The sequence below is a fragment of the Agelaius phoeniceus genome (assembly GCF_051311805.1).
Source record: "Agelaius phoeniceus isolate bAgePho1 chromosome W unlocalized genomic scaffold, bAgePho1.hap1 SUPER_W_unloc_1, whole genome shotgun sequence".
Taxonomy (NCBI): Eukaryota; Metazoa; Chordata; class Aves; order Passeriformes; family Icteridae; genus Agelaius; species Agelaius phoeniceus.
Genome location: NW_027509866.1, coordinates 5,856,928 through 5,884,602, shown reverse-complemented (window position 1 = coordinate 5,884,602; position 27,675 = coordinate 5,856,928). Strand labels below are relative to the sequence as shown.

At 53.3% G+C, this 27,675-nt stretch overlaps 2 protein-coding genes across 2 annotated transcripts in view; both read right to left on the bottom strand.

Annotated features, from left to right (window-relative positions):
• The window catches only part of LOC143692464 (uncharacterized), a 270,414-nt gene that overhangs the window by 197,235 nt on the left and 45,504 nt on the right, over positions 1-27,675 (bottom strand). The gene's annotated exons all lie outside the window — the stretch shown is intronic.
• Positions 18,377-19,309, bottom strand: LOC143692399 (olfactory receptor 14C36-like). The gene has a single exon (XM_077172633.1). The coding sequence runs from the start codon at positions 19,307-19,309 to the stop codon at positions 18,377-18,379; it is 933 nt and encodes a 310-aa protein (XP_077028748.1).

Below are 27,675 nucleotides of genomic sequence, written 5' to 3'. Positions count from 1 at the left end.
CTTGAAGCGCAACTCCCACCTCATCAGGCACCAGCTCATCCACCCTGGGGAGAAACCCTACGAGTGCCGCACGTGTGGGAAGAGGTTTTGGAGCAGCTCAAATCTCCACCTGCATGAGCGGATTCACGCAGATGAGAGGCCCTTCTACTGCCCTGACTGCGGGAAGAGCTTCAAGCACAATTCCACCCTCATCAGGCACCAGCGCATCCACACTGGGGAGAGGCCCTACGAGTGTCACCAGTGTGGGAAGAGCTTCACCAGAAGCTCTCATTTGACAAGACACCAACGGAGCCACCAGTAAATGAAGCCCTGCAAGTGCCTCGATTGCAGGAACAGCTTCATGCACCACTCCAGCTTCATCCCCCATGGGAGAAGCCAGATTGGAAAGAGCCCTGGTGATCCATGTTCCCTGTGATCCATGCTGGGAAGACACCTGTCCCTTTTCCTGCCCTTGCCAATGACCTGATGTGGCATTGAAAAACATGAGGGTCTGGCCATGGCCCTGTCATTACATTCAGTCCAACTACAGATCATTGCCTGGGACAGGAAAGGGACTCTCTCTCCCTGAGGAGAAGGCTGTCCTTTCCAGGCAAGAAATATTGTAGCCAGGCAGACCCTGTGAGTTGTGTTGTAGTTTTCCCTGTAAACAGTTTTATTTATCCCTTCTGTTATCAATATTGTTTCTGTTCCTGTTTGTTCCTTATCCCGTTGCTGTTCCCAATAAATTGTTCTTAACCCAGTCCGGGATCTTTGCCTTTTGTGCTTTCCATGGCAGGTGGGAGGGCAGTGAGGGCAGCGCGGTTTTAGCGGCAGCAGGAAATTGGGGAATCCCATTCCTGAAGCCCAGCCCGTGGAAACCGAGCATCTCAGCTGGTGCCAGCCCTGGTGTTCATGGCAGCAGCCTTGGGAGCGGGTCCCTGGCTGGGGCTGTGGGAACCTCTTCCCTCTGGTGCCCAGGGACAGGAGTGGAGAGAGCGGCTGCAGCTGAGTTGGAGCAGGCTCAGGTCGGATGTCAGGAAAAGGTTTTTGCCCAGAGGCTGCTGGGGCCCTGGCCAGGCTCCCCAGGGCAGGGTCCCAGCTCCAGGGCTCTCTGAGCTGCAGCAGCGTTTGGCCAGCGCTGCCAGGCCCAGGCTGGCATTGTTGGGGTGTCCTGTGCAGGGCCAGCAGTTGCACTGGAGGATCCTGATGGGTCCCTCCCAGCTCAGCCAATTCTGTGCTTCTGGGATCCCATCAGCCTGGGGATGGGGGCTGCCAATGGTTGCCATGGCAACGGGCTCTGGCTGCAGGCCTGAGCTGGTGTCCATGGCAACCACCCCTGGCATGGGGTCTCCATGGAGCTGCCAAAGGACAGAGCATAGTAACAGGGGGCTGGGGATGGTTTCCATGGAAACTGACCATAGCAACAGGAGGCTGGGGATGGTTGCCTGCTGAGGATCAGATTTGTCACAGGCCCTCACAGGGGTTCCATGGGATCTTTCCAAGATTCTCCAGGCTGTTCCAGAGCTGGAATGTCACAGGCAGAGACAGGGGCTCCATGGAGACCTCCCAGGGCTTTCTGGGGATGGTAAAGAGCCCTGTGGTCAGAGGCAGTCACAGCCATTCCATGGTGACATCCCAGGGCACCTTGGGCTGCAAAGGCACCCATCTGTCACAGGCACTCACGGGGGCTCCACGGTGACATCCCAGGAGTCCCCAGGCTGCCAAAGAGCCGGGATGTCCCAGACACTCACAGGGGCTCCTGTCATGGGCACAGTGGGAGCTTCAGGCAGCGTTTATTAGAGAAGCTCCTGTTGGGTCACGAGGTGCAGAAAGGATCCCCAATAGCCCCCACAGATCCGCAAATGTCACTGTTGAATCAGGGATGACACAGACTCAGATCAGAAGACTAAGGGCTAAAAGCCACTCATTTTTGCAATCCTCTTCTTTTATATCTTGGTTTGCTACAGGTGGACCTCATTGGTCATTTAATAGACACATTTCACATGATTGGCCAATTAAGACAACCCCCTTCAGTAAACAACTTTATGGAAAAAAGTCAACCTATTACAAACATTGTTGGGGCTCCAGTCATTGATGTCTGTTTCATGTTGGGCCTTTCTGGGGCCTCCCTGGATAGGGGAAACCCTCCTGTAGCAGTTCTGTGTCAGGTAAAAGGAGATGCATGGGACTTTTTCAGTCTTCAGTTTCTTTTTTATTGTTATCTAAAGTTTTGCATTGCTGTCCACACCAGGGTCAGCACGCTGGAAAAGCACCACAAAATGGCCCCAAAATGTACAGTTTCAAGGTCTTTTAAAGTTGTCTCATCCAATTAACTCTTAAAACGTACATTATTTCTACTTATCTACCAATAACTCATCCCTTGACTGTCCACATAACCTCCACACTGTGCTTTCCTTGACCAATGACCCCGTCCCACCAACACTGTAAAAAATGGAGTAGATGAAGAAGACAGGGACTACACCCAAATTCCTGCATCTTGCTTCCTATCTACACCATACTAAAAATCCCAAAACCTAAATTTCTCACCCAAGGAACATAGTGTACTCCCATCTAATCTATTCCACACTTTGCTAAATTCTAATTGGTCTCTATGTCCTGGAAGTCCTCTCCATGGGCAAAGGTTAAAGGCAGTGTTTCTCTGGGGGTCAGGACCCCTCAGAGCAGACAGAGAAATATTCCCTGTGCCCTGGATTCCCACACATTTAACCTAAAATCCTTTAACCTTTAAGATTTTAAGTTACCCAGAAATGTTGCAGGTAAGTACGTTTAGAAGGAGAAGAAACAGAGACCAACAGAAAGACAGAAGATCCATAGAAGGACACACACATGGGCACCAACTGCTCAGGTTCCAGCATCACCAACAGAGGAACCCCAGCAGAAGGCAGGAGCCAGACCCTGGGCTGGCCTCGTGCTCCGGCTTTTAACCCCCTGGGCCTTCATGGCCCCACCCCTGGAGTGGGACTGCCAGTTGCTTGTCCAATCAGAGCCAGGGTAGCACCAGCTGCTGCTGTGTGATTGATTGACAGCTGGGCCAATCAGAGCTGGGTTAGTGCCGCCCCCCCCCCCCCCCCCCCCCTGCTGTGTGATTGACAGCCCTGCCAGGCCAGGGCTGGGGGCGGGGCTCTGTCCCACCACAAACCAAGGCCTGACCCGGCCCTGGCCCCACAGGGGCATTCCGAGCATCCCAAGGTGTCTCGGGACATGGATCTCATCCAGCCTCTGACAGCGACCACGGTGACACTGCGGAACCTCATGGAGCCTTGGGTCAGTTGTGACAATGGAGATCCAAGGAAACGATGGGGAGACTGTGGAATCCAGGAATCATGGAATCAAGGAGACCATTGTGCAAATCACGGGCCCTATGGAAGCAAGGATCAATGATCAAACTGTGGTTTGATTGTGATTGATTTAAAATAGAAACAAGGAGCCATTGTGACACAGCGGGGCCACATGGAGGCATGGGAACCCTGTGACTCTGTTGGGGCTCATGAAACCAAGAATCCATTGTGACTTTGCCAGACCTCATGGAATCAAGGATTACACTGTGACAGTGTGGGGATCCATGAAATCAAGGGAACATTGAACAAGTCTGTCTGGTTTGGCCTCCTGGGGGCTGTCTGACAGGTGCCACTGAATTTGGCATGTCAAGGGCCACTTCCCATCTGACCATGAAGCACTGGGGCTCCATGCTTTTCTTCCTATGGAAAAGAACTGTCTTTCTTGTCTAGGCTCACATGGCTGAAATTAGGATTCTACCTCTAAAATTCCATATATTCAAGGGTTACTCTCCAAAATAATCTACCAATACAGTCAAGTCTGGCCAGCCTTGGCCTCTGGCGGCTGCCTCTCATCTGCCCCTGCCCCACTGGGGCTCACTTGTTTCCTTCCTATGGAGACCATTGTGACACTGTGGAGCACTGTGGAACCAATGGGCCACGGTGACACTGCAGGCCTTTGTGGAACCTGTGACACTGTAGGAACTTGTGGAACCAAGGGGAACATTGTGACCCTGCAGGGTACCATGGATCCAAGGGGCCACTGTGACACTGTGGGGCCTCGTGGAACAAAGGACATCTTTGTGGCTCTGTTGGGCCGCATGGTCCCAAGGGGCCAGTGTGAAGCAGCAGGGCTTTGTGGAACCAAGAGGCCACTGCTGCATTTCAGGGCCTCATGGAGCCAAAGGGCCGTTGTGATCCTGCAGGGCACTGTGGATCCATGGAGAGCATTGCAGGGCTCCATGGAATCATGGAGACCATTGTGACACTGTGGGGCCCCATGGAACCAAAGGAACATTGTGACCCTGCAGGGCCTCATGGATGAAAAGGGCTGTTGTGACACTCTGGGAAGTTGTGGAACCAAGGGAATCATTGTTGCACTACTGGACCCCAATGGAACCAACGGGTCATTGGACACAGAGGGGCTTCATGGAACCCAAAGACCATTAGGACACAGTGAGGCCTTGTGGAACCATGGAGACCATTAGGATCCTTAAGGACTTGTGTAATCAAGGGGCCATTATGACACCAGAGGGCATCATGGAAGCAAGGAGCCATTGTGACACTGCAGGGCCCTGTGGAACCAAGGGAACATGAAACAGGTGTGGCTGCCTTGGCCTCCCAGGGGTCACCTGACAGGTCTGGCTGACCTTGGAATGTGGAAGGCCACTCCCATCTGCCCCTGAAACACTGGGGCTCTGGGCTTTCCTTCTTTTTATGGAAAAGAACTGTCCATTTTTACCAGGCGTCCATAGCCAAAATTAGGATTCCACCTCCAAATTTTTGTGTGCTAAAGGATTGCTCCCAGACAAAAGTTGCCAGGATAGACAAGTCTGGCTGGTCTTTGACTCCTGAGGGGCTGCACTCAGCTATTTTCCAAACACTGGAAAGGGCTCTGTGCTTTTCCTTTTATCCTTTTATGGGAAAAAAAAAAACCCATCCTGTCGCTATAGGACACAAAAGAACACACGCTCACACCGTTCTCAAGGTGAAAGAGAAAAAAGGGCCGTTTATTTTCTGACTCCAACATTTATAGTTTTCCAAAAGTGACACTGGATTGGAGGGTGACAGTGGCACCTCTCCAATGCCACTGGTTAAACCAACAGTCCATCAACTCTCTCCTCCTCCATAAAGGAATGCAAAACAATGAGTTATTTACAGAAAGTATGTGAGAAAATTCACTACAAGAATGTCAACATCAGAAGGCTTAGAAAATCTTAAAAACCCAGGGTGACATCTCACCCTTTTTCCATTTAAAAAGAAAAAGAAAAGAAAATGAACAATGTAAAAAGGAAAACATGAACAATGCTCAGTGTCCACTTGCGGACGAATCATCAGAGCGATCACTCCCATCATCTGCATCTGAGTCATCACTCAATGATCCGCCCGCTTGACCCCTTTCAGGTTGGTCACGGTCTCCGTCTTGCTCATCGGCTGGATTCTGCCTCTGCGGTCGCAGGTCAGGGCGAACACATTTCGAAGGTACCCAGCGTACCCCAGTATCTGTGGATACACAAGCATACCCGCGCCCCGAAGCGATAAGGTCGTAGGGAACTTCCCACTGTTTGGTGACTAAATTTCACACCCAAACCTTCGCTCGAGGCTGATGTGCCTCGTCCGCAGCCTGCAACGAGAGATGGTGATTCAAAATGACAGGGTTATTTGAGTTCTGTGGCACAGAAAGATGATTGATTGTGTACAAAGCTTTTGCCAACCGACTGTGCGGGGTTTCACCCTGCATTCCCCGCTTTTGTTTTTGAAGAACCCGCTTCAGAGTACCATGAGTGCGTTCTACAATAGCTTGACCAGTCGGGGAATGAGGGATTCCAAACTTGTGCGAAACACCCCACAACTGCAGGAACTGCCGCACCTTTTGCGATGCGTAAGCAGGACCATTGTCGGTTTTCACCGCAGAAGGTATGCCCAAAACGGCAAAGGCCTGCCTCCAGTGGGCAAGGACATCGCGGGCCTTCTCCCCAGTGTGAGCCGAAGCCCACATCGCAGAGGAGAACGTGTCCACAGTGACATGCACATACTTGAGCCGGCCAAACTCGGCAACCAGGGTGACATCGGTCTGCCAAAGCTCCAAGGCCCTAAGGCCTCTGGGGTTCACCCCTGCCGGCAAAGGCGGAGCAAGTGCATGGCAGTCATCACATGACTCAACAATGTCACGAGCCTCAGTTGGCGTCAGCTGAAACTTCTTCTGCAGGGTATGTGCGTTTTGGTGGAAAAACCCATGCGATGCCTTGGCCTGCGTGAGTGTATCAGGCTGAGGCGCTACCCACGCTGGGTTAGCCAGCTTGTCAGCCCTCGCGTTACCTTCCACTATAAAGCCTGGCAAAGTGGTGTGACTCCTCACATGCAGAACATAGAATGGATGAACCCGGGCCTGAATGGCACACCACAAGGTCTTCAGTAAGTGAAACAAGGCAGGATTACTGACCTCCTTCAAGACCGAGTGACCCAACCGCTGTGCGATATCAGCCACATAGGCGGAATCCGTGACCAAGTTGAAAGGCTCCTGGGAGAATCTTTCAAATGCCATGACAGCAGCCCTCAGTTCAACCAACTGGGCTGACCCATCCTCGTGGCCTTCCAGAACCTGCCACTCAGATCCATCCCTCCAGGTAACAATGGCCTTCCCAGTCCTCCCTGAACCATTAGTGAAGACAGTGGGTCCTTGCACGGGTTCCTGGCTATTTTTGGGCTGCAAAGAGATTTTTGTGGATTTTGCCATATGCAGTAGCCTATGGCTGGGCAGATGATAAGTGATCTGCCCGGAGAAATTTTCCAGAGCACTCTGCAGGGACACACTGTTTGCAAAGCTCCAGTCAAAATCCTCCCGTTGCACCGGGAGTATGATCTTTGCGGGATCCGCACCCATCAATTGCAAACACCGTTGCCGGCATTTGATTATCAAGCGAGCGATCAATTCAAACAACGCAGTTGCCATCTTCTGCGGCTGATGGGGCAGGAAAACCCATTCCAAAATGTGCAAGGAATCAGACCAATTGTCACTCCACTGGCCAATGATACCCGTGGGATACAAATCTGGAGTGGTGACGAACACAGTGACATCAACGGAGGGATCAATGCGATAAACTTGGCAAGCCGAAACAGCTCGCTGAACCACCTCCAACGCCTTATGCGCCTCAGGGGTCAGTGTGCGAGGTGATTTTAGATCAGCGTCTCCTTTCAACAAATCATACAGAGGAGACAGCTGCGCATCGGTTACTCCCAAATACGGACGCAACCAAGTGATGACACCCACCAATTTCTGAACATCATTCAGTGTCCTCACAGGATGCACAAATTGCACCTCCTGGTGACGGATCGTCCATTCCAGAATTTTGACCCCCAAATACTTCCAAGGTGGTTGCTGTTGGACCTTCTCCGGAGCCACCTGCAGTCCCTGAGCATGCAAAGCATCAAGCAACCGAGGCTGAATCCTCAGCAGCTCATCCTGGGTGGACGCGGCCACTAAAATGTCGTCCATATAATGATACAGACGTGCGTCAGGAAACTGCCTGCGAACTCCAGACAAGGCACGGGCCATATACCACTGGCATATGGCAGGAGAATTGCACATGCCCTGAGGCAATGTCCTCCATTGATACCTCTGTGCAGGCTCAGCCTCGTTAATTGCTGGCACTGAGAAGGCAAACTTCGGTCTGTCATCGGGATGCAAAGGAATTGTAAAGAAACAATCCTTCAGATCCACAATGAGGACCGGCCAGTCTGCAGGAAGCATGGTAGGCGATGGCATGCCCGCCTGCAATGTTCCCATGCTTTCCATCACGGCATTAACCTTTCGGAGGTCTTGCAACAACCTCCATTTCCCAGACTTCTTTTTGATGCAGAAGACAGGGGTGTTCCAGGGGCTGGTGGAAGGCTCCAGATGGCCCTGGTCCAACTGCTCCTGCACCAGATTCCGAAGGGCATTCAACTTCTCTTGAGGGAGGGGCCACTGCTTTTCCCATACAGGTTTGTAAACCAGCCAGCGTATAGGAGGCGTCGGACACTCTGCGCCCTTCACTGCAGTGGCCCCCATCAAAAATCCGTCCCAATGCGCACCCCCCAAGAAGACAGAACATCCCTCCCCCAAAGGTTGGCAGGAGTAGAAGTAACATGAGGCCTAACCCAGGCCACCCTGGGTTCGTGACCAGCACAGGCCGTTGGCTCACATAACATTGCGCCGTCCCTCCCAGGCCAGCGACAGATGTCCCCACCGGATCCAAGGGCCACTCTGAGGGCCAGGTCACAAGGGAGAGAACCGTGACATCAGCACCGCTGTCGAGAAGCCCACGGACACGGACTTCTGGCGGCGTTGCACCTGGAACAGACAGGGTGCACAGCATCTCGGGACGGTCCTTGGTCAGGACAGCAGTCCAGTGAACTTGAGGCGGCCCAGTGGAGCCAAAACCGCCAGCTCCACGCGACTGATCAGCTGACCTGCAAACAGAGGACTTGAAAGGCACAAGTTGAGCAAGCCGCATCCCTTTCGGGATCGTGACGGGGGGGTGGGTGTGGAGACCATGGCACAAATCTGCCCCGTGAAATCCGCATCGATGAGCCCCAGGTGCACAATGATGCCCTGAAGGGTGGCACTAGACCTCCCCATAAGGAGAGCACTCATGCCCCCACCCAAGGGACCAAAGGCATCCAGGGGAACCTTGTATATCTGAGAAGACTCTAACACAACTGTTGCTGCGGTGCAGACATCCACTCCTGCTGATCCACGGGTGCTGGCTGCAAGCCGGCAAAGGAGACCTCCATCAGCACCGGGGTCTGGAGAGAAGCTTGTCTCCGCACGCGTCCCCCCTGCGCGCTCCGCTTGCCGTTTCCCGAGCCTGGCAAAGCTTGGCCATTAGCATGAACAGTCGCCTTGCACACATCAGACATATGATTCGGCCTACCACACCAACCACACAAGAACATGGGGAACTTCACCTTCTGCGCTTTCTTCCCCTGCTTCTTGCCAGCCTGTGCAATCCCCCGCTGCGGCCGCTTGCCCTGCGGCGCCGCCCAAACCGGCTGCACAGCGGCAGCCACGGCAGCCAACTTCCGATCCTGGGGGACGATGTCCGCACAGGCCTCCGCCATCTCAGAGACAGTAGGATCACCAGGCAGAGCCACTATGACTTTCCTACAAGCAGCATTGCAATTGCACTTGACAAGGTTCGTAATCGTAACGCTCCTTGCCACAGGATCAGGCACCTGCCTCTCCATGGATGCAATCAGCCTTTCCGCGAACGTCATGAAAGGCTCGTCATCCCCCTGGACAATGGTCGGGAACGGCGGCCTCGGAGCAGCCATTTCCAGGGTCTGAACAATCGCAGCCATGCCCAGCGAGTGGCACTGTTCAAGCACAAGGGGATCAAATCCAACCTGCCCTTGAACATTCTCATAAAGCCCTGTTCCCAGCAGCATGTCAGCGACAACCCCACGCCTGGGGTCCTGCGGACCCAGCGTAGCATTCCGCAACACCGCGTGGGCCACCAACCGAGCCCACTTGGTTTCAAAGACACCATACTGCACAGGGTCAAAAAGAGAACGTGCCACACGACGGATATCGTAAGGCGTCAGCCTGTCTGAATCAACCCGCCGGAGAGTCCGCATAACCTCAGTGGACCCCAAACCATGCTGAGCAACTGCCTCACGGAGCTCCTTCTCCAGCTTATATGAAAGGGGTTCATAGGTGTTATGAGCAACACCCCTGAGCACAGGGAAAACCTGAGGATCCCCTGGCAAAGCCACCGCACCTGACGCTCCCTGGTCCTCAGGCCCAACAGGGGCAAAAGACGAAAGTCGCCTGGGAGCCAGGCCAACACCACTCGGCCCTGGGCCCCCCGCAGCACCGGCAGAGCCAAAGGAGCCCGCCCCGCGACCCTGCAGGTGCCGCGAGGAAACAGGCTCATTCATCTCGTCAGTCTTGGTTTTCGCCTCTTGCCAAAAACGTTCGGGATGCCTGGGACGCACGGTCACCTGACAGGCAGGAAGCGTCCACAAATTCGACGAGGAAGTGCCGTGGCCCCAGGCACCCACCGGCCTCCCGCTGGCCGTCCAACAGGTGCGCTAAAGGTAAACACCCCAGCGCCCTGTCGTGTTACAGCTCCAGCAGGGGCCGCCCCGGCAGACGCAGGTACCGTCCCGGCCTGCAAATCCGGCGTGGGCCGGGACGAGACCGGCGCGGGGCCCCCGGCCCCCGACACAGGGGAGGGACGGGACGCCGAGAGAGACGCAGTCCGCGCAGCTGCGTCGCTGCGGGATGGCACCAGGGAGCCCGGCAAGCCCCCTATGAGGGTCCGTCCCAAACCACAAGACGGCCCAGCCGGTACCGCCCCCACCGAGCAGAGAGGGGTGGGCTGCCCACCCACCAGAGCGGGGCCGGACAGAACACCGACCGACGCCCTGCCCCCGGCTGCATCCACTGACTGCACACGCTCAGCGGGTTGCGCCAGCCCAGGGGCGGGTGACATCCCGCCCCCGGGTGCTTCCACTGACTGCGCATGCCCAGCAGGCTGCGCAGGCCCAGGGACGGGCGAAGTCGCCCCCCCGCCAATGAGCCCAGCTCGGAGGTGGGCAACCCTGCCCCCGCCGTGGCCAGGGGGAACTTTGTGGAAACACCGCAATTCGGACACCAGGTCGTCACCGAACCAGACTCAAGCCGAAGCGGAGGCTGGCCCTCAAGAACCGGAAAGGCACAAAGAAAAGGCAACCCGTCCCCCACCCCACCGCCCACGCCGGGCGAAGCAGGACGACGACGGCCCGCCGAATCCACAGAGCCCGCAGAAACCCACGGGGCTCCGCCCCCCAGCACACCGTCTGGAGGTGGGGAGGGGGACTCCACATCGGACAAAAACTCAACCTCCACCTCCTCCACGTCCGAGGCAGAAGAGCTTCCCCGGGAACTCCGAGGGGTACAAGAGCCAGACCCCTCCCAAAGCTCCACACATCTCTTCCACTGCACCAGCAGCGGTCCCGCATCTAGAGTGCAATTGTCAAAAAGGGCCTCCATGAGGCGGGTCCCCACACGAGACCACTCCTCCCTGGAGAACACCCTCTCAGGACCCGAAAGAAACCCTCGCTCCCGGGCCCACAGAAACAACCTCTCAAAGTCATCCCAGGAAACAGAAATCTGTTTCCACTCCAGGACCCCCCTCCAAAGATCCAAAAGGAGGAGATCCTCCTCAAAACCCACAGCGCTCGCCATTACCCCAAGAACCGCAGGCAAAGCACCAAAGAGAGGGGGGGGAAACCTCACCGCAATCTGCTGCAATACACACGTCAGGGTCACCAAATGTCGCTATAGGACACAAAGGAACACACGCTCACACCGTTCTCAAGGTCAAAGAGGAAAAAAGGGCCGTTTATTTTCTGACTCCAACATTTATAGTTTTCCAAAAGTGACACTGGATTGGAGGGTGACAGTGGCACCTCTCCAATGCCACTGGTTAAACCAACAGTCCATCAACTCTCTCCTCCTCCATAAAGGAATGCAAAACAATGAGTTATTTACAGAAAGTGTGTGAGAAAATTCACTACAAGAATGTCAACATCAGAAGGCTTAGAAAATCTTAAAAACTCAGGGTGACAATAGACGGGCCAATCATCTGCTACAAAGGTGTCACGGTTTGACACTGGCGCAATGCCAGTGCCCCCATGAAAATACATTCTCCCTGGTGTCTGCTGTGAGATGTGACCAGGAATAGAGCAAAGCAGGCTCCAGCTGAGGAATAAAAGGGGAAAAGAAACCCCCAACTTTATTAACTTACAATATATAAAAGAAACACACAGAACTCAGGATGAAAACCTTCCAAACATTCCTCCTCCCCCCACTAAATTCCCAATACATCACAGTAAGACAAAACCTTGGATTCTCAATTCAGTTACCACCCCTCAGATCACCAACTCTCAGTCCATCACCACCCTTTAGATAATCAGTTCTCAGTTCATCAAGAAGAGAGGAGTTCCTCTTGTACCATAGGCTTCCCCTGGAAGCACAGTTGAGACCTTGTGTGTTTCCATATCACACGTGGCACTGCCTGGAGATCATTTCCCATCATGACATCTTCCGTCCATGCCCAGTGCTCTCACCACTGCACATGGACCAGAGCTGCTTCTAGGGTTCCCCTTTTAAGGATGCTTTGCCCAGTTCCAAAAAAAGTACAGTCTCTCACTTTCGGGACACCTGTCCCTCCCAAATTCAGCCCCTGGGGCCGAGGGGTATCAAGAACAGAGATCTTGTTCTTCTTCCCTGAAGATGGAGAGCACCACCACCCTCCTCACCCGTTGTCTCTGTTCACACACTCCTTCACATAACATCACTGCACTCTCTTGGCTCCAAGCCATTGCCTCCCCCTAGATGCAGTCTCTGTGTCACAGGAAAAAAATGGTTCTGTTCATGGCTATACAAGAAAAGTCCAGCCAAAGGCCATTCCATCACCTCCTCTCAACGAAGATTCTTCTCAACTTCTCTTGTGGCCCATTTCCTCTTATCTCATCTCTATCTCTCTTCTCATTCAACTCCAGGAGGATCAGTAAGGTTTCCATCATCCAAGAAAAGGGTTAAAAATCTCAGGCTCTGCCTGTCCAGAACTCCCACGCTGCCCTGCCAGGCACCTTCTCGCTGCACCCCCCTTCTCCTTTATGGCCGGCCGTGCTGCCTGCATGTGATACCGAATTTCAAGCTGGTATAAGCACAGGCACAGGCTCACTCTCTTTCTCTCTCTCTTTCTCTCATTCTCTCTGGGGGACTGGCTGCCCGATGACTCTCCAGTGTTCCTCCACCCTTCCATCCTGCAGGGGCCTTCACCTCCCCTCTCTGTCCAAGGCCCGGCCTACCTCACCCGGCCGCATGGCTTCCCCTCCCCTGCCAGCCCGCAGCCGGGCAGGGCAGCTCTGACCTCTTTCACAGACAGAACCCAAGAGAGCTTCCCTCTGGGAGTTCCCTGCTTTTAACCCCCTGTGTTCTCAGAGGCATATCCATGTCCTCAGTGGCCACACCAGGTGCCAATATTCAAATCTGAGCACCTATTGGTTTGACAACAGCATCCCAAAAAACTCGCGTCCTTTTCAAACCAGGACACTGGCGGAAAAATATTGCCATTTCTTGAAAGTACTCTATTGACCCAGATAATAAAGATTTGCTTGTGTATTATGAAACCAACAGGTATTAACACCTGTGCCAATTTCGAGGCAGACATCAGTTGTGTGCCCATGAACAGGCAGTGCCAGTTGTGCCCTGAGGTGCCCAGCTGGGATTGGATCTCTCCCAGAGCACCTGAGGGACAGCAGAGCACCTTGCAAGCTGCAGGTCCCTGACAGCCCCGCAGGGCTCCTGTCCCATCAACATCTGCTCTGCTCCAGTCTGAAACAGGGCCCAGCAGGGTGCTGGGATAATCAGAGAGCTGAGGTGTGTGCTGGAATTCAATGGCCTCCCCATCCCGCAGCAGCCCTGCATTTCCCTGCTGAAGCCTTGGTCTCCAGCACAGCCATGGAGGCTCTTTGGGCTCTGGAGTGTTGCTGCAGCCGCCAAGGGCAGCTGAGCTCTGCCTTTGGCACAGTCAGGCCTGGCCAGCACAGGCCATGCTCAGGAATTGCTTGTGTGTGCCTGGCCTTGCTGTCAGCCCCGGCAGCGGCTGCGTGGCCCCTTTGTGGCCGGGTGCGGGCCCAGCCATGGTGGCCCAGCCCCTGTGCAGGCCCAGCCCAGGCCAGGAGCATTGCGGCTGGGAACGGCCCCTGTGCCGTGGTGCCCACAGCAGCCTTGGGGCTCTGTGCCCCATGGCCTCCCTGCTGGGCAGCCTCTGCCAGCTCCTGCAGAGCCCCTGGCACCTGTGGGGCTGCACAGACAGCCCTGCCCCGGGCTCTGCCGGCCTCTGGGCCAGCAGAGAGGCAGCCAGGGCTGGCCATGGCCGGGAACAGGCCCTGAGCCCCGCAGGAGGATGGAGCTGGGCCACAGCCAAACTCAGCCCAGGCCAAAGCTGGGCTCAGCAGCCAGGGCTGCCAACTCATGGGCACAGAGGCTGCCGCTGACAAATGTCCTGGGCCCCCTCCCTGCTCTGTCCGTGCCACCAAGGGCACAGAGCAGCCTCCTCTCTGGGCCACTTGCCTGTTTGCAATGCCTTGCACAGGCGCTGGCACTGCCCCACAAGGCCTGGCCTGAGTCCTGCCCCTGCACGCTCAGCCAGGCTGAGATGGACACTGATGGTTTCTGGGCCAGGCTCTCGGAGCCCAGCCCAGCTCCCTGCAAGCTCTGCCAGCTGCCCTGAGCTCTGGGCAGCACCAAGGGCCTCTCTGAGCCCAGCCCAGCCCAGCCGGCTCTGGCCCCACAGCTCTGCTCAGGCCAGGCTGCTCTGGCCACTGGCCCCACGGCCTCAGCCCCTGCCAAGGGCACAGCAGCAGCTGCAGCTGCCACAGGAACTCAGCCCCAGCCATGGGGGAAGGTGCTTGGCCAAGGCCAAAGGAGGCTCCCTGGCTGCCCTGCTCCCCTGGGGCTGAGGTGCTGAGAGCTCTGCAGCCCCTGCTGCCATCCCATCTGCCCAGGGCAGCACAAGAGCCCCGGCCTTGGGGCCCTCAAGAGCTGCTCCTGCTCCAGGCCCAGGGCCCATGCCAAAGCTGGGGCAGCCACAAAGCTGTGCCCATTTCTGTTCATTGTTGCTCTGATGGGGATGGATCTGCAGCCACTGGGAGGTTGCTGAAGAATTTTCCTACTCCAGAGGCCTTGTCTTTCTTGAGCTCTTCAGTTCAGGAATTCAGTGAAAGAAGCTCATAAACATTTGTTCAAAACGCCTTAAGAAGAAAAGCCCTTGGGAAAAATTTAGGTTTTCAATTCTTCTGTGGCTAATTAGTCAGATTTCAGAAGTATATTCGAGGTGAAATAAAATATTGAAAACAATGCAGAGAGAACTGTTCTGTCCTTTTACCTTCTCCGGTTTATGGATTGATATCAGCAATGTCCAGTTGATATTTATCCCTAGCACCTCCTCATGAAGTTTGAACAGATATGAAAATCCAGACTGGTATGAAAATCCAGACCCTTCATGGCTTACAATCAATCAGACTTTGTCCCTACCCCCACACCACCATTTCCCTCATCCAATCATCCAATCCCTGCCACTCAGAGCAGCTCAGAAATGGAGTCACATTCAGGGTTGTCCCCACGGCTCAGGGTTGGGGCCTGGTCAGTTCAATCTCTTTATTGCTGACAGTGCAATTAGGAAGGGCAGGCTTTGGCCTGTTTAGGATGCTGATTTGGGGAGTACCGAATCAGGTACTGATTCTTTTAAGGGAAACAGCCATTAAAAAAAAGGGGTCCAGGAAGGATGGACACCTTTCAAGAAAGTAATCTTAAGGGGGAAGGAGCAGTCAGTCCCAGTGTGGCAAAAGATGAGCTGGTGAGGAAAAGGACTGTCCTGGCTGTCCATGGAGCTTTTGTGGGAACTCAGGGGGAAAAAGGACCATTAACTCAGAAAGTGTTTAAGGATGTAGTTAGGATATACAGAAAAAAAAGTTGAGAGGTGAAACCTGAATTAGAAATTAACCTGGCAGCGTCTGTAAAAAAAATGTTAAGTAGTTTTTATATAAAATTTAATAGCAAAAAGGAGGGAGAAGGAGAACCTCTACTCTTTATTGGATAAAGGGGAGAAAATGGTAACTAAAGACAAGGAAATGGCTGAGCTACTTAACACCTTGTTTTTCTCAATTTTCAATATTAGGACAGGTTGTCCTCAGGACAAGTGTTCTCCTGAGCTGGTAGATGGGCACAGGGAGCAGAACAGCCCCCTGGAATCCAGGAGGAAGCAGTTGCTGACCTGCTGAGCCACTCAGATGCTCACAGGTGTATGGGATCAGATGGGATCCATCCCAGGGGGATGAGGGAGCTGTGGATGAGCTCCCCAAGCTGCTCTCCATCATTTACCATCAGTCCTGGCTCAGCAGGGAGGGCCCAGAGCACTGGAGGTGCCAGTGTGAGCCCATCCCCAGGAAGGGCTGGAAGGAGGAGCTGGGGAACTCCAGGCCTGTCAGCCTGACCTGGGTGCCCGGCAAGGTTATGGAACAGATCACCTTGAGTGCCATCACAGGGGCACCCACAGGATGGCCCAGGGATCAGAGCCAGCCAGCGTGGATTTCAATATCTGCATTGATGATCTGCATGAGGGGATTGAGTTCACCATCAGCAAATTTGCAGATGACACCAAGCTGGGTGTGAGTGTGGATCTGCTGGAGGGTAGGAGGGCTCTGCACAGGGCCCTGGACAGGCTGGATCCAGGGCCCAAATCCAACAAGGTGAGGTTTAACAAGTCCCAGTGCCAGGTCCTGCACTTTGGCCACAACAAGCCCTGCAGCACTACAGGCTGGGGACAGAGTGGCTGGAGAGCAGCCAGGCAGAAATGGACCTGCAGGGACTGATGGACAGCAGGCTGCACATGAGGCAGCAGTGTGCCCAGGTGGCCAAGAAGGCCAATGGTTCCTGGCCTGAATCAGGAATGGTGTGGCCAGCAGGAGCAGGGCAGGGATTCTTCCTCTGTGCTGGGCACTGGTTGGGCAGCACCTCGAGTGCTGTGTCCAGTTCTGGGCTCCTCAATTTAGGAAGGACATGGAGGGGCTGGAGCGTGTCCAGAGAAGGGCAACAAGGCTGGGGAGGGGTCTGGAATACAAGTCCTGTGAGGAGTAGCTGAGGGAGCTGCTGGGGTTGTTTATCCTGGAGGAGCAGAGGCCCAGGGGTAACAAGGTGGTATCAGGGCACAGGTTGGACTTGACGATCTCCAAGGTCTTTTCCAAACTTGCTGATTCTGGGATTCTCTGAAACCACCCTTGGAGCAGTTGCAGGATGAGCCCTGGGCCTCCTCTTCAGCAGCTCCAGCAGCCCAGGTCCCTCAGCTTCTCCTGGCAGCCCCAAAGCCCATCCTGTCAGTCCTGCAGAGCCTCTGCAGCTCCTCCTCACTGCCCAGAACAGGGAGCCCCAGAGCCAGACACAGCAGCCCAGATGTGCCCCCCTGGCCTGGGGTGCCTCTGGCAAGGGAGCAGCAGCAGGCACTGCAGGAGCCTGCAGACAATTCCTGCAGCACTTTTTAGGATGATCCTGCTGCCCAAGGGACGTTCCCATGGGGCCAAGTCAGGAACTGCAATGGGGAGTGGGGCCAGAGAGGAAAGGGCAAACAGAGATGGCTGTTTGCAGGGGAGGGAACAGGGCTGGGCAAGTGGAAGAAATTTCTACCATGAAGAGTAAAGAAAGCAAAGGTGAAGGAAAGGAAATGCTCAGGGAAGTTTGGGAGTGGCTGATAGGCAGCGCTGGCTCTGAGCAACAGCGTCTGCAGGAAACTCCCAGCTGATGGGAACAAACTTTCTGGCTGACTGCAGAGGCCAGGACAAAGCTGAGTGGTTTCCCTGGTGTCCCGCAGGCCTTGCTGGCCCCAGGGGCTGATGGCATTTGTGCTCCCTCAGGTTCATGTCCCCACAGCAACAGCATGGGGGTGCTGCCCCTGCTGTATGCAATGCAAACAGGGGCTGCTGAGGCAGTGCTGCCGTGTCTGTGCCTGCAAGGATGGGGCACCTGTGTGAGCTGGGGGAGAGGCCAGGGCTGCAGAGGGGGGATGTTGTTGGCAGCTGCATGAGGACGCTCTGGGACGCTGCCCTGGGCTGTGCAGCGCACTGGGCATGGATCAGCCCCTGCTCTGCTGCTCCTTCCCGTCTGCCCCAGGGCCCTTGCAGAGCCCCAGCCATGCTGTTTGCCCCCAGCCTGCCCACGGCCAGCCTGGGGCTGCTGACGGGGGTTTCTGTGCTGAGCATTGGCCTGGCCGTGTTCTTGAGAGAGCCTGGGCAAGGAGCCTGGAGCCCCCAGGGCCTGGCCTGAGGCGTCAGCGCTGCCCCAGCAGTGCCCATGGCCTGGCCCTGCTGCAGCCCCGGCACTGCCACCCCCAGGGCTGTGCCCGGCCCCGAGAGCACTCAGGCCCTGCAGCAACACCAGGGCCACCAGGGCAGCGGGGCAGGGCCACGGCAGCAGCACTGGCAACACCAAGTGCTGCTGCTGCTGCTGCTGGGCACAGCTGCTGGGCCAGCACTGATCTGCCCCAGCTCTGCACACAGACATTGCTGCTGCAGCTCCAGAGAAGGCAACACAAGGGGATCCCTGCAGAAAACTTTGCTGGGAGATCCATTAGTTTCTCTAAAGCCATTGAGAGCACAACCCCTCACTGACACAGTTTTTGGCCACAGGGAAGGTGGAGGAAAACAAAATGAGAAATGGCACAAACAATGACATTTCTTTGTGGAAAATATGAAAATACTAAAAGAAAGGAAAATAACCTCCAAAATTAAATGAACAAGAAGAATCAAATATTACTTTTATTACAAGTGATTCGCAGAAATTGGCCAGCAGTTTAATGTTTCTGAAAGCATCCAGTCATCAGTCTCCACCCTGCAGCCTTGAGCTCCTGGTTCCTCAGGCTGTAGATGAGGGGATTCAGGGCTGGGGGCACCACCGAGTACAGAACTGACAGGGCCAGATCCAGGGATGGGGAGGACATGGAGGGGGGCTTCAGGTGAGCAAAGATAATAGTGCTGAGGAACAGAGAGAGCACGGCCAGGTGAGGGAGGCAGGTGGAAAAGGCTTTGTGCCGTCCCTGCTCAGAGGGGATCCTCAGCACAGCCCTGAAGATCTGCACATAGGAGAAAACAATGAACACAAAACAACCAAAACCTAAACAGCAACTAACAACAATGAGCCCCAGATCTCTGAAGTTGGAGTGTGAGCAGGAGAGCTTAAGGATCTGTGGGATTTCACAGAAGAACTGGCCCAGAGCATTGCCATGGCACAGGGGCAGGGAAAATGTATTGGCTGTGTGCAGCAGTGAATAGAGAAAGGCACTGGCCCAGGCAGCTGCTGCCATGTGGGCACAAGCTCTGCTGCCCAGGAGGGTCCCGTAGTGCAGGGGTTGGCAGATGGACACGTAGCGGTCGTAGCACATGATGGTCAGCAGGGAAAGCTCTGCTCCAGTAAAGAACAGAACGAAAAAGAGCTGAGCAGCACATCCTGTGTAGGAGATGTTGCTGGTGTCCCAGAGGGAATTGTGCATGGCTTTGGGGACAGTGGTGCAGATGGAGCCCAGGTCAGCGAGGGCCAGGTTGAGCAGGAAGAAGAACATGGGCGTGTGCAGGTGGTGGCCGCAGGCTACGGCGCTGATGATGAGGCCGTTGCCCAGGAGGGCAGCCAGGGAGATGCCCAGCAAGAGGCAGAAGTGCAGGAGCTGCAGCTGCCGCGTGTCTGCCAATGCCAGCAGGAGGAAGTGCCTGATGGAGCTGCTGTTGGACATTTGCTGGGGTTGCACATGGGCACCTGTTTATGGAGAAAGGACAGTGAAGAGTTAGAGGAGATACCTGTAAACAAAACCAAAGCCTTTTCCAATACACCTACCCTGGAACACACACAAACACACTTCTATTTTTAAGAGTTCTTGTGTTTTCTTTAAAAGCTTCCCCATACCTCTGCTAGTGTACTTGAATATCAGAAACCCTCAGCATTTCTGCTGCCCTTAGGGAATAGAGAGCATGTTCTGAGAGGCAAAGTGATAAGTGGAGAGCTAGTGGACATTGTCTGTCATTCTGACCTGCTCAGAATATCTCTGGGCTTTAAACTTTGTCAGTTGGAGGGTGATCACCTCCCCATGTTTCCCTTTAAAATTCCCCAGGTACAGTTAGAGCAGATGTTTCCACCACAGCCCAAATCCACATTTGTAGCCAAGGACTCACGTTGCTCATTTCACCAACCCAGCAGCATTTTCAGTGTCACAACACCTCTGTCTTTCCCCATCAATCTCGTAACTCAGAGCTGCTCTAGGACAGGTTTGCACCCTGGATTGAAGCTCCCAGCTTGGACTGAAATCTCAGGGAGACTTCCAAGTGTCCTTCTGATGGCATTGGATTGTGGGAGATGCAGCTCCTTCCCTGGCTGCACTGACAGCATTGCCCAGAGCCGGGCCCTGGGGACAGCGTCACCCTGAGCCAGCTGTGCCCCTGCCAGAGCCCCCAGGGCCGGGCAGCTGCTCCCAGCCCTGTGCTCTGCAGAGGGAACTGGGCCCGGGGCTGCAGAGCTGCCCCACGGCTCTGCTGCAGCTCTGCCTGCACAGGAGGGGCTGCACGCCTTGGAGCCCCGGCCCTGAGGGCAGAGGCTTGGCTGGGGCACAGGAGGGAGGGGGCTTCTTCAGAGGGAGGGGCTGCACTGCAGGGGCTCCTGTGGGCATCTCTAAACTCTCCCTGCCACAGCATTGCTGGGCTTTGTTTTCTCTCATTGCCTGATCTTCTCTCTGCTTCCTGCAGATTTTCCTCCTGCAGGTGTTTCCCTGTGCCTGATCTCTCCCTGCCAGCACCCACAGACCCCAAATCTCTGTGCACTCTCCTTGGCCCTACAGAACCCTGCCTGTTTGCAGGGCACTGGCGGGGGGCAGGTTCTGTTTGCAGCTTGGAGAAAGGACAGCTCAGACTGAGCCTGATGGCTCCAGCAAAGGTGATGCTGCTGCTGTCCATGGGCAGAGTGGCTGAAAGCACATTAGGGATCTCCTACTGATCACTAAAAAGAAACAGTTCAGATGTCTCAGGCACTTGTCAAAATTCATAATTATAATTCATAATCAACCTTTATACTTATCCCCCCCTCCCTGCCATGCTCCAATAGTGAGAAACTGAATACAACGTCTTTGAAAGTTTCCTCATTTTTTACAAAGTCCTTGTCTTCGAAATATTCTGTGACTGACCAGAACCCCTCAGCATGTCAGAGATTCATGAGCATTTCACCTCCCCTGCCCCAGAATTACTCAGAGTTGTACTCACAGGCTCTGCAGGCATTGGGATGTTCCAGCTTGAGGAGATGGCTCCAGGAGCTGCAGCTGCATTGTCCTGCAGCCAGAGGTTCCTGTGCCAAGGGCTGGCAGTGATTGTGCCCCAGGCACTTCTCAGCCCCTTCCCAGCCCTGACTGATTGAAGCTCTCTGTGCCTCTGGGCTGTGCCCACGCTGGCTGCAGGCAGTGCCCCAGCCCTGCTGGGCTGGCAGAAGAGCTGCTCATCCAGAGAAATGTGCTTTTGAAGCTCTTCTTGGTGACCAGGAGCTGCCTCTGTGCCAGGAGCCCAGCCCAGCTCAGCAGCACAGACACAGCACAAGGACTTTAATCAGCCTCTGAGGCTTTGTGCTCAGGGCCTGGACATCAGTCCCTGAGAGGGAGCTGAAGAAACCTCTGCAGAACTCCACGTCAGAATCCAACTCCAAAGTTTCTTGGACTTTTAATGGGTCCCAGAGAGGGACACGACTGAGCAAGTGTCCCCAGGCCTCAGGCAGAGCAGAGAACTGCAGGCAGTGATGACAGGTGGGGACAAAGACAAGCCAAGTCTTGGTGGCCTGGGGCACAGCAGGGTCTGTGCCAGCAAGGGCTGGGAGGAGACACCTTGTCCTGAGGCCCTGGGGCCTCCTGGCACAGCCCCAGCCAGGCTGGGCACTGTCAGCCCCTTGTGCTGCCCTCAGCATCCCCCCCTAGCCCACATCCCAGTGGCCTCAAGGATCTGCTGCAAGGGGTCCCTGGGGAGCCTTGCTCAGCAATGGCCCTGGGGGCTCCTGAATGCTCCCTGCAGGGACTGCAGCTTTTTCAAAGGACTTTGGCTTTGGCTTTTGCCTTGGAGTCTCTGAGAGGTTTGTGCAATCATGGCCTCCAATTATCTGCTGTAATTAGTCCCTGGAGAGGCTTTGTCAGGAACAAAACTCAGTGGGGCTCATAAATACTTCAAGGTACTTGAGTTATTTGAAGGTACTTGGTGTTTCCATTTTGATACAGACTCTGTGAGAGGTTTGTGCAATCATGGCCCCAATTATCTGCTTTAATGAGTCCCTGGAGAGCTTTGTACTGACACTCAGTGGGGCTCATCAATACCTTGAAATACTCAAGGTTTTTAAGGTACTTTATGCATTTAAGGATACTTTTAGGTACTTTTAAGGATTTTCCTTTCCACACTGAGTCTCTGAGAGGTTTTTGTGCCATCCTGGCCTCCAATTCTCTTCTCCAAGGAGTCCATGAGGATCCTGTATTGGGTATCTTCCCCCTTTCTGTTTTACAACAAAGATGGAATTGAAAGAATTTTGTAAGACCTTCTAAAAACATTCAAACAAACGTGGGACCATTAACAACACTATAACAACCACTAAGAGAATTAATAGTCCTGTTTTAGCTAGACATCATGCAACCCTTTAGTCTTATGGATTGGAAGAATTTATTGACCTAGTCTTTGTTTTCCACTTGAAGCTTCTTGAACCCTTCCTTCAGTATCTGAATGCTCTTGTGGATTGACTCGCTGTGGCTGGAGAGGTTCATGCAGCACATGCCCTCAGAGTCTACACAGCCATGCCCATGTGCCCAGAGTAAAAACTCTATCGCTGTTCTGCAAGGTGGCGTGTCTGATGGTCTCTGTGTCTGAGAGCAGCCACTCAGTGTGAGGGAGGCAGCATTGGTTTGCTTACTCAACAGGCACCCAGGATGGTCTGATTGTCCTAAAGCTTTAGCTGCAGCCACCCAAGGTAGTAACATGGAGGCTGCTATTCTCTTGTTTTGACTCCAATACATGACATTATTTTTGCAATCAGATTCAAAGTAGTGTGTAGATCTTTTTGCTCTGTTTCTCTGGCCATTTTAATCATTTTTGTGTTTGGTGCCAGCAAGGTAAGCCTCCCCAAGCTACAAGACCTGCCTTTGATGTCTGAAGGGACACCAGGCCATGCTCTATCCTTGCAAATAAGAAACACACCCTGCAGCAAGTTGAGTGGGTAGCTACTGGACCAAGAAATTATGGAAGAGGTGTAATTACACCATCAGGTGTGGTTTTTGTAAGTGGGATGGTATGGGGAGATGTCTCTCCTGATAGTTTCTTTTTTTCTTGTAATTTTGTGTCTTTCACCCTCCCCCCATCTCAGACAGTAATAAAACCTTACACAAAAGTCCATTTTTACAGAGTTGAGAATTTCTACCCCCTGAGTTTGAGTGGTGCATGCAGGAGCTTCTGGGTCCAGTAGTCCCAAGCACCAACAGGGTTGCACTTCTATTTGCCGTCAGGATTGTCCCCTGGCATACTGCAAATGGCACCCTCAGGTATTGGCCAGACATCTGTAGGCAACCCCAGTAGGCAGGTGGAGAAGGGGTCGTCAGGGCTAGCGACAGACAGGCACAGGGTGTCTTGTTTCATGGCTTTGCTAGAGTTATCCATACATTGTGCTTTGTGTTTTTGAGGGCTGCCCATCCACTCAGTAGGAGCATTGTTGCAAACAGGCTGAGGCATGTTAGTAGAAGCTTCCTATGTGTCATCTTCAAAAGAATTGTCTAGTCCAGGTGCCAGAGTCACTGTCTGGTGGGTTTTGTCTTGGGGTGGACTTGGGGGTTCCTTTGCAGAATCCACACTCAGTGGCTACAGGCAGGGCTTGATGTTCTTATCTGGGATACACCAAGGTCCTTTATCACAAATGGTCTCATTGTGGCAATTTGGCCTTCAGGTCCTTTGATGTTAATAAGTTCTGCACTTTGGAGACTGTCACGGTCACCTCCAATCTCGGACAATATTCCTGCAGTAGCTGTAAACGCCCAGTTAGGAGCCCACTTGGAACGTGAGATACCTGTCACATCTGCTCCCATGTCCACAAGCCCTGTCAAAACAATCTTTTCACTGTTAAGTTCCAGAGTGCAGGTGATTTTTGGTCAATCCTGATTTATCACATCCCTAGTGAAGTGTCATCAGCATCCTGCCTGGGCAATTGTTAGTCCTTGGGGTATAAAACAAGGTGAGTTGGGAGACAGGGCCAGCACTGTAATTTCTCATTGTGAGGACATTGATAGTATGGATGGCAATACAAAAAATTCTTCAGTGCTTGATTGGTAGTTTACTAAAATTAATAGTTCACAGGGCTGATCTTCGGGCCCCAGCTGTCCTGTCGATATTTCATGGGCAAAATAATCAGTTAAAACAACAGATTCCAGACTCACCAACTTCAATTTTGCCCCTGGTGGTAAGGTGGTTGGCAAATGGGAGATGAGGTGCTGGAGTTTAGGGCTACATTATCTGTAATGGGTGTACAATTCAGCGATTGTAGGCATCATTGGCTTGAACATTTGTGCCATAGCCTGAGGCCACCTTGCACTCCAATGGCAGTTTTTGGCTGCTTGGTTGTCCTAGGGTGACGTTATGATGCTTGTATCCCCATTCATGTGTTCTGTTAATGTTGGATATTATGTTCTGTACCTTTAAGACCGGCTCTGAAGTGGGAAAGTTTTGTTTTGGTTTTCTTATCAGCCTGGCGGGACACAGGGACTGCAGCTTTTGCTTTTGCTGCTTTTGCTTTCTGCTTTGGCTCTTTCGCTCTTGCTCGCTTTGCTTCTGCTTGCTTTTGCTCTTTAGCTAATTCAGCTAAACTGTCCAATTTCTTCCTGGACGGTTTCTCCTTTCCTTTTTCTGATCACTTCGAACCTGCTCCGGACTGGGACCTGAGAAACACCAAGATCCTGCACCTTCTGGCCTGCAGCAGCAGCCCCAGCGCCGGAGGGACTGAGACCAGAGTGACCACCCCCAGAGAGACTTTCTGAATTTGTCATCTTTTTCAGAGTGGTGTCATCCGGTATTGTTCATTTTGTGTGCTGGGGGGTGCTGTGCTTGTTAAATAAACAGGTTCTTTCCACTCCTCTCCGAGGAATCCTTCCCAAACCGGTTGGGGGGAGGGGCTGTGTGGGTTTGCTAACTGGAGGAGCCCTAATTTGGAAATTCTCCTCCAAATTTGCCCTAAACCTCGACAAAATTTTGGCGCCCAACGTGAGGCTCGAGAGAGAGAGAGTGGAAAAACCCTGTTTTGTGGGTATTTTGGTTGCCATTACTCTCTGTTTGAAGCAGTTAATAGCCATGCTTTTTGAATTCATGATGAGTGTTGGGGTGAAGGCTTGCATGTGCTTCTGGTCCCTAGGGTTTTTCGAGATTTTAATACCTCTGTGGTCCTTAGGTTTATTTTCCTATCCTGAAATAGTTCTAGTATTGTCCCTCATACGTAGTTTTTACAGCAGAGGGGCAGTGACCAGAATAGCTATCCTGCTGGGCTTGATGGCAATGATGTGCAAGAAGTTTATAAACATCTTGGGGTCTGCTCCAGGTATGAATGGTTCTTGGCTATGGTTATTCGTCCAGTTTGTTGGAGGAGGAGCAGCAGGGAATGAGGCTTTTCAGCCTTTGGTTTCCTTCCTCTCCTATGAATCGGTTGCATCAGTAGTAAAGGATGTTCAGTTTCCCCTGAATGTTAGAGAAACCATCTTTCTTGTATTCAATCTGGTAACCTTCCTCTATACAGTCTGCTGTCTCTCCAGAATGAGGGCTGAGATTTCTAGACGGGCTGATGAGACCCCTGACTTAGGAGTAGACACAGGTGTGAAACATCCTGAGTGGTGTGGGAAATGGGAGGAAATGGGCCAAATCCTGAAGGAATTCTCTGACCCTATAGTCTGGGATTTTCCCCATAAACAAATTCAGAACCCAGCTGAGGTGGGGAAATATCTGAAAGAGAAATACCAGGATGAGCCTAAGGAGAGAAAGGTCATTGCAGTGAGCTGGGCCCTGGCATATGCTTATCGCACTCTGTTGGAGACTGTAGGACAGCAGACGGAGGCAGGGGGGCAGGGAGATAAATCAGCAGCTATCCCAGTCACTCAGGCTGCAGCCAACACCACAGGCTCGAAGCCAGCAGCCAAACCAGATAGTGAGCCTAAGCCAGCAGCTAAACCAATGGCTGCTGCTACCAGTACCAGAAGTGGGAAATGCACGGACAAGACCAATCGACCAGTGGATGATGATGATGATGATGATGCAGCAGAAGGAACCTCAATGCCTCCTGACATAAAATCAGGAGTCAAAGCAGCAGGTGCAAGACCAGATGCAAATATTGAGTCCTTTTCCCTGAAGGACCTTCGTGGCTTACGGAAGGATTACACCAGACGACCTGATGAATCCATAATTAGTTGGTTAGTCCGTCTCTGGGATGCTGCAGGCGAGGCTACAATTCTGGATGGCACAGAAGCGAGGCATTTGGGATCCCTGTCACATAATCCTGTCATTGACCAAGGAATGATGAGGGGGGCAAACCCTCAGAGCCTCTGGGCACGGGTCTTGGAAAGTGTTGCACAAAGATACCTGTGTGCAGATGATCTTTATATGCAACAGACACAGTGGAAGACCATAGAGCAAGGGATCCAACGCCTGAGAGAGATGGCAGTGGCAGAGATTATCTTCTCAGATGATGTGACAACTAGGAACCCAGACTTGGTGCCATGCACGTCTGTGATGTGGCGGAAACTTGTGCGACTTGGGCCACACGAATATGCTTCTGCCCTAGCCATAATGAAGCGGGATGAGAGGGACGAGACTGTGCTGGATATGGCAAGGAAGCTCCGAGCATATGCAGATGCTGTGCATGGCCCAACACATGCCAGAATTGCAGCGGTAGAAACACGTCTGCAGAACTTAGAGGATAAGATAAAGGAGAATCATAAGAAGCTCAGAGAGGAGATTAAAGAAGACCTTCTCCAAATCTCAGCAGTACAGATCAGAGGTTCTGGTATCCAAGGCAGACATTCCCCAGATGGCCAGAGAAGGTACACCCCACAAACAGAGCTGTGGTTCTACCTGCGTGACTGTGGAGAAAATATGAGGAGGTGGGATGGAAAACCTACTGCTGTTCTGGCACGACGGGTGAGTGAATTGAAGGAAGCCACCAGGAAGAAAGCAGCTCCAGTTGCCCGTAGCCGAACCGCCAGGTATGATGCTGATGATGCCATGTCTGATCCCCTTGAAGGAACATCTAAGACATATGCCCAGGGAAAGAAGGATAACCAGGCTTAGAGGGGCCCTGCCTCTAGCCAGGTAGAGGCCAGGGAAAATCGTGTTTTCTGGTCTGTGTGGATTCGTTGGCCTGGCACATCAGAACCACAAGAGTATAAAGCTTTGGTTGATACTGGCGCACAATGTACATTAATTCCGTCGAGACATGTGGGGACAGAGTCTGTTTCTATTGCTGGTGTGACAGGGGGATCCCAGGATTTCACTTTGGTGGAAGCTGATGTGAGCCTCACTGGGAATGAGTGGAAGAAACATCCTATTGTGACTGGCCCAGAGGCCCCATGTATTTTGGGCATAGACTACCTTCGAAGTGGGTATTTCAAAGACCCAAAAGGACTCAAGTGGGCATTTGGGATAGCTGCTGTAGAGACAGAGGGCATCCAGCAATTGAACACCTTGCCTGGGCTGTCTGAGAATCCATCTGCAGTAGGATGTCTGATGGGAGAAGATCAACGAGTGCCAATTGCCACCTCCATAGTGCATCGACGACAGTATAGAACTACTCGAGATGCTGTGATCCCCATCCATAAGATGATCCGAGAGCTGGAGAGCCAAGGGGTGGTCAGCAAGACCCACTCACCCTTCAACAGCCCCATTTGGCCTGTGCGAAAATCTGAAGGAGAATGGAGATTGACTGTGGACTACCGTGCATTGAATGAGGTGACTCCACCACTGAGTGCTGCTGTGCCAGACATATTAGAGCTCCAGTACGAGCTTGAGTCCAAGGCAGCGAGGTGGTATGCCACTATAGACATTGCCAATGCATTTTTCTCCATTCCTCTGG

Bases quoted from the DNA above. Each gene is read 5' to 3' on its own strand.
- LOC143692399 (XM_077172633.1), bottom strand. From the start codon at position 19,309: ATGTCCAACAGCAGCTCCATCAGGCACTTCCTCCTGCTGGCATTGGCA.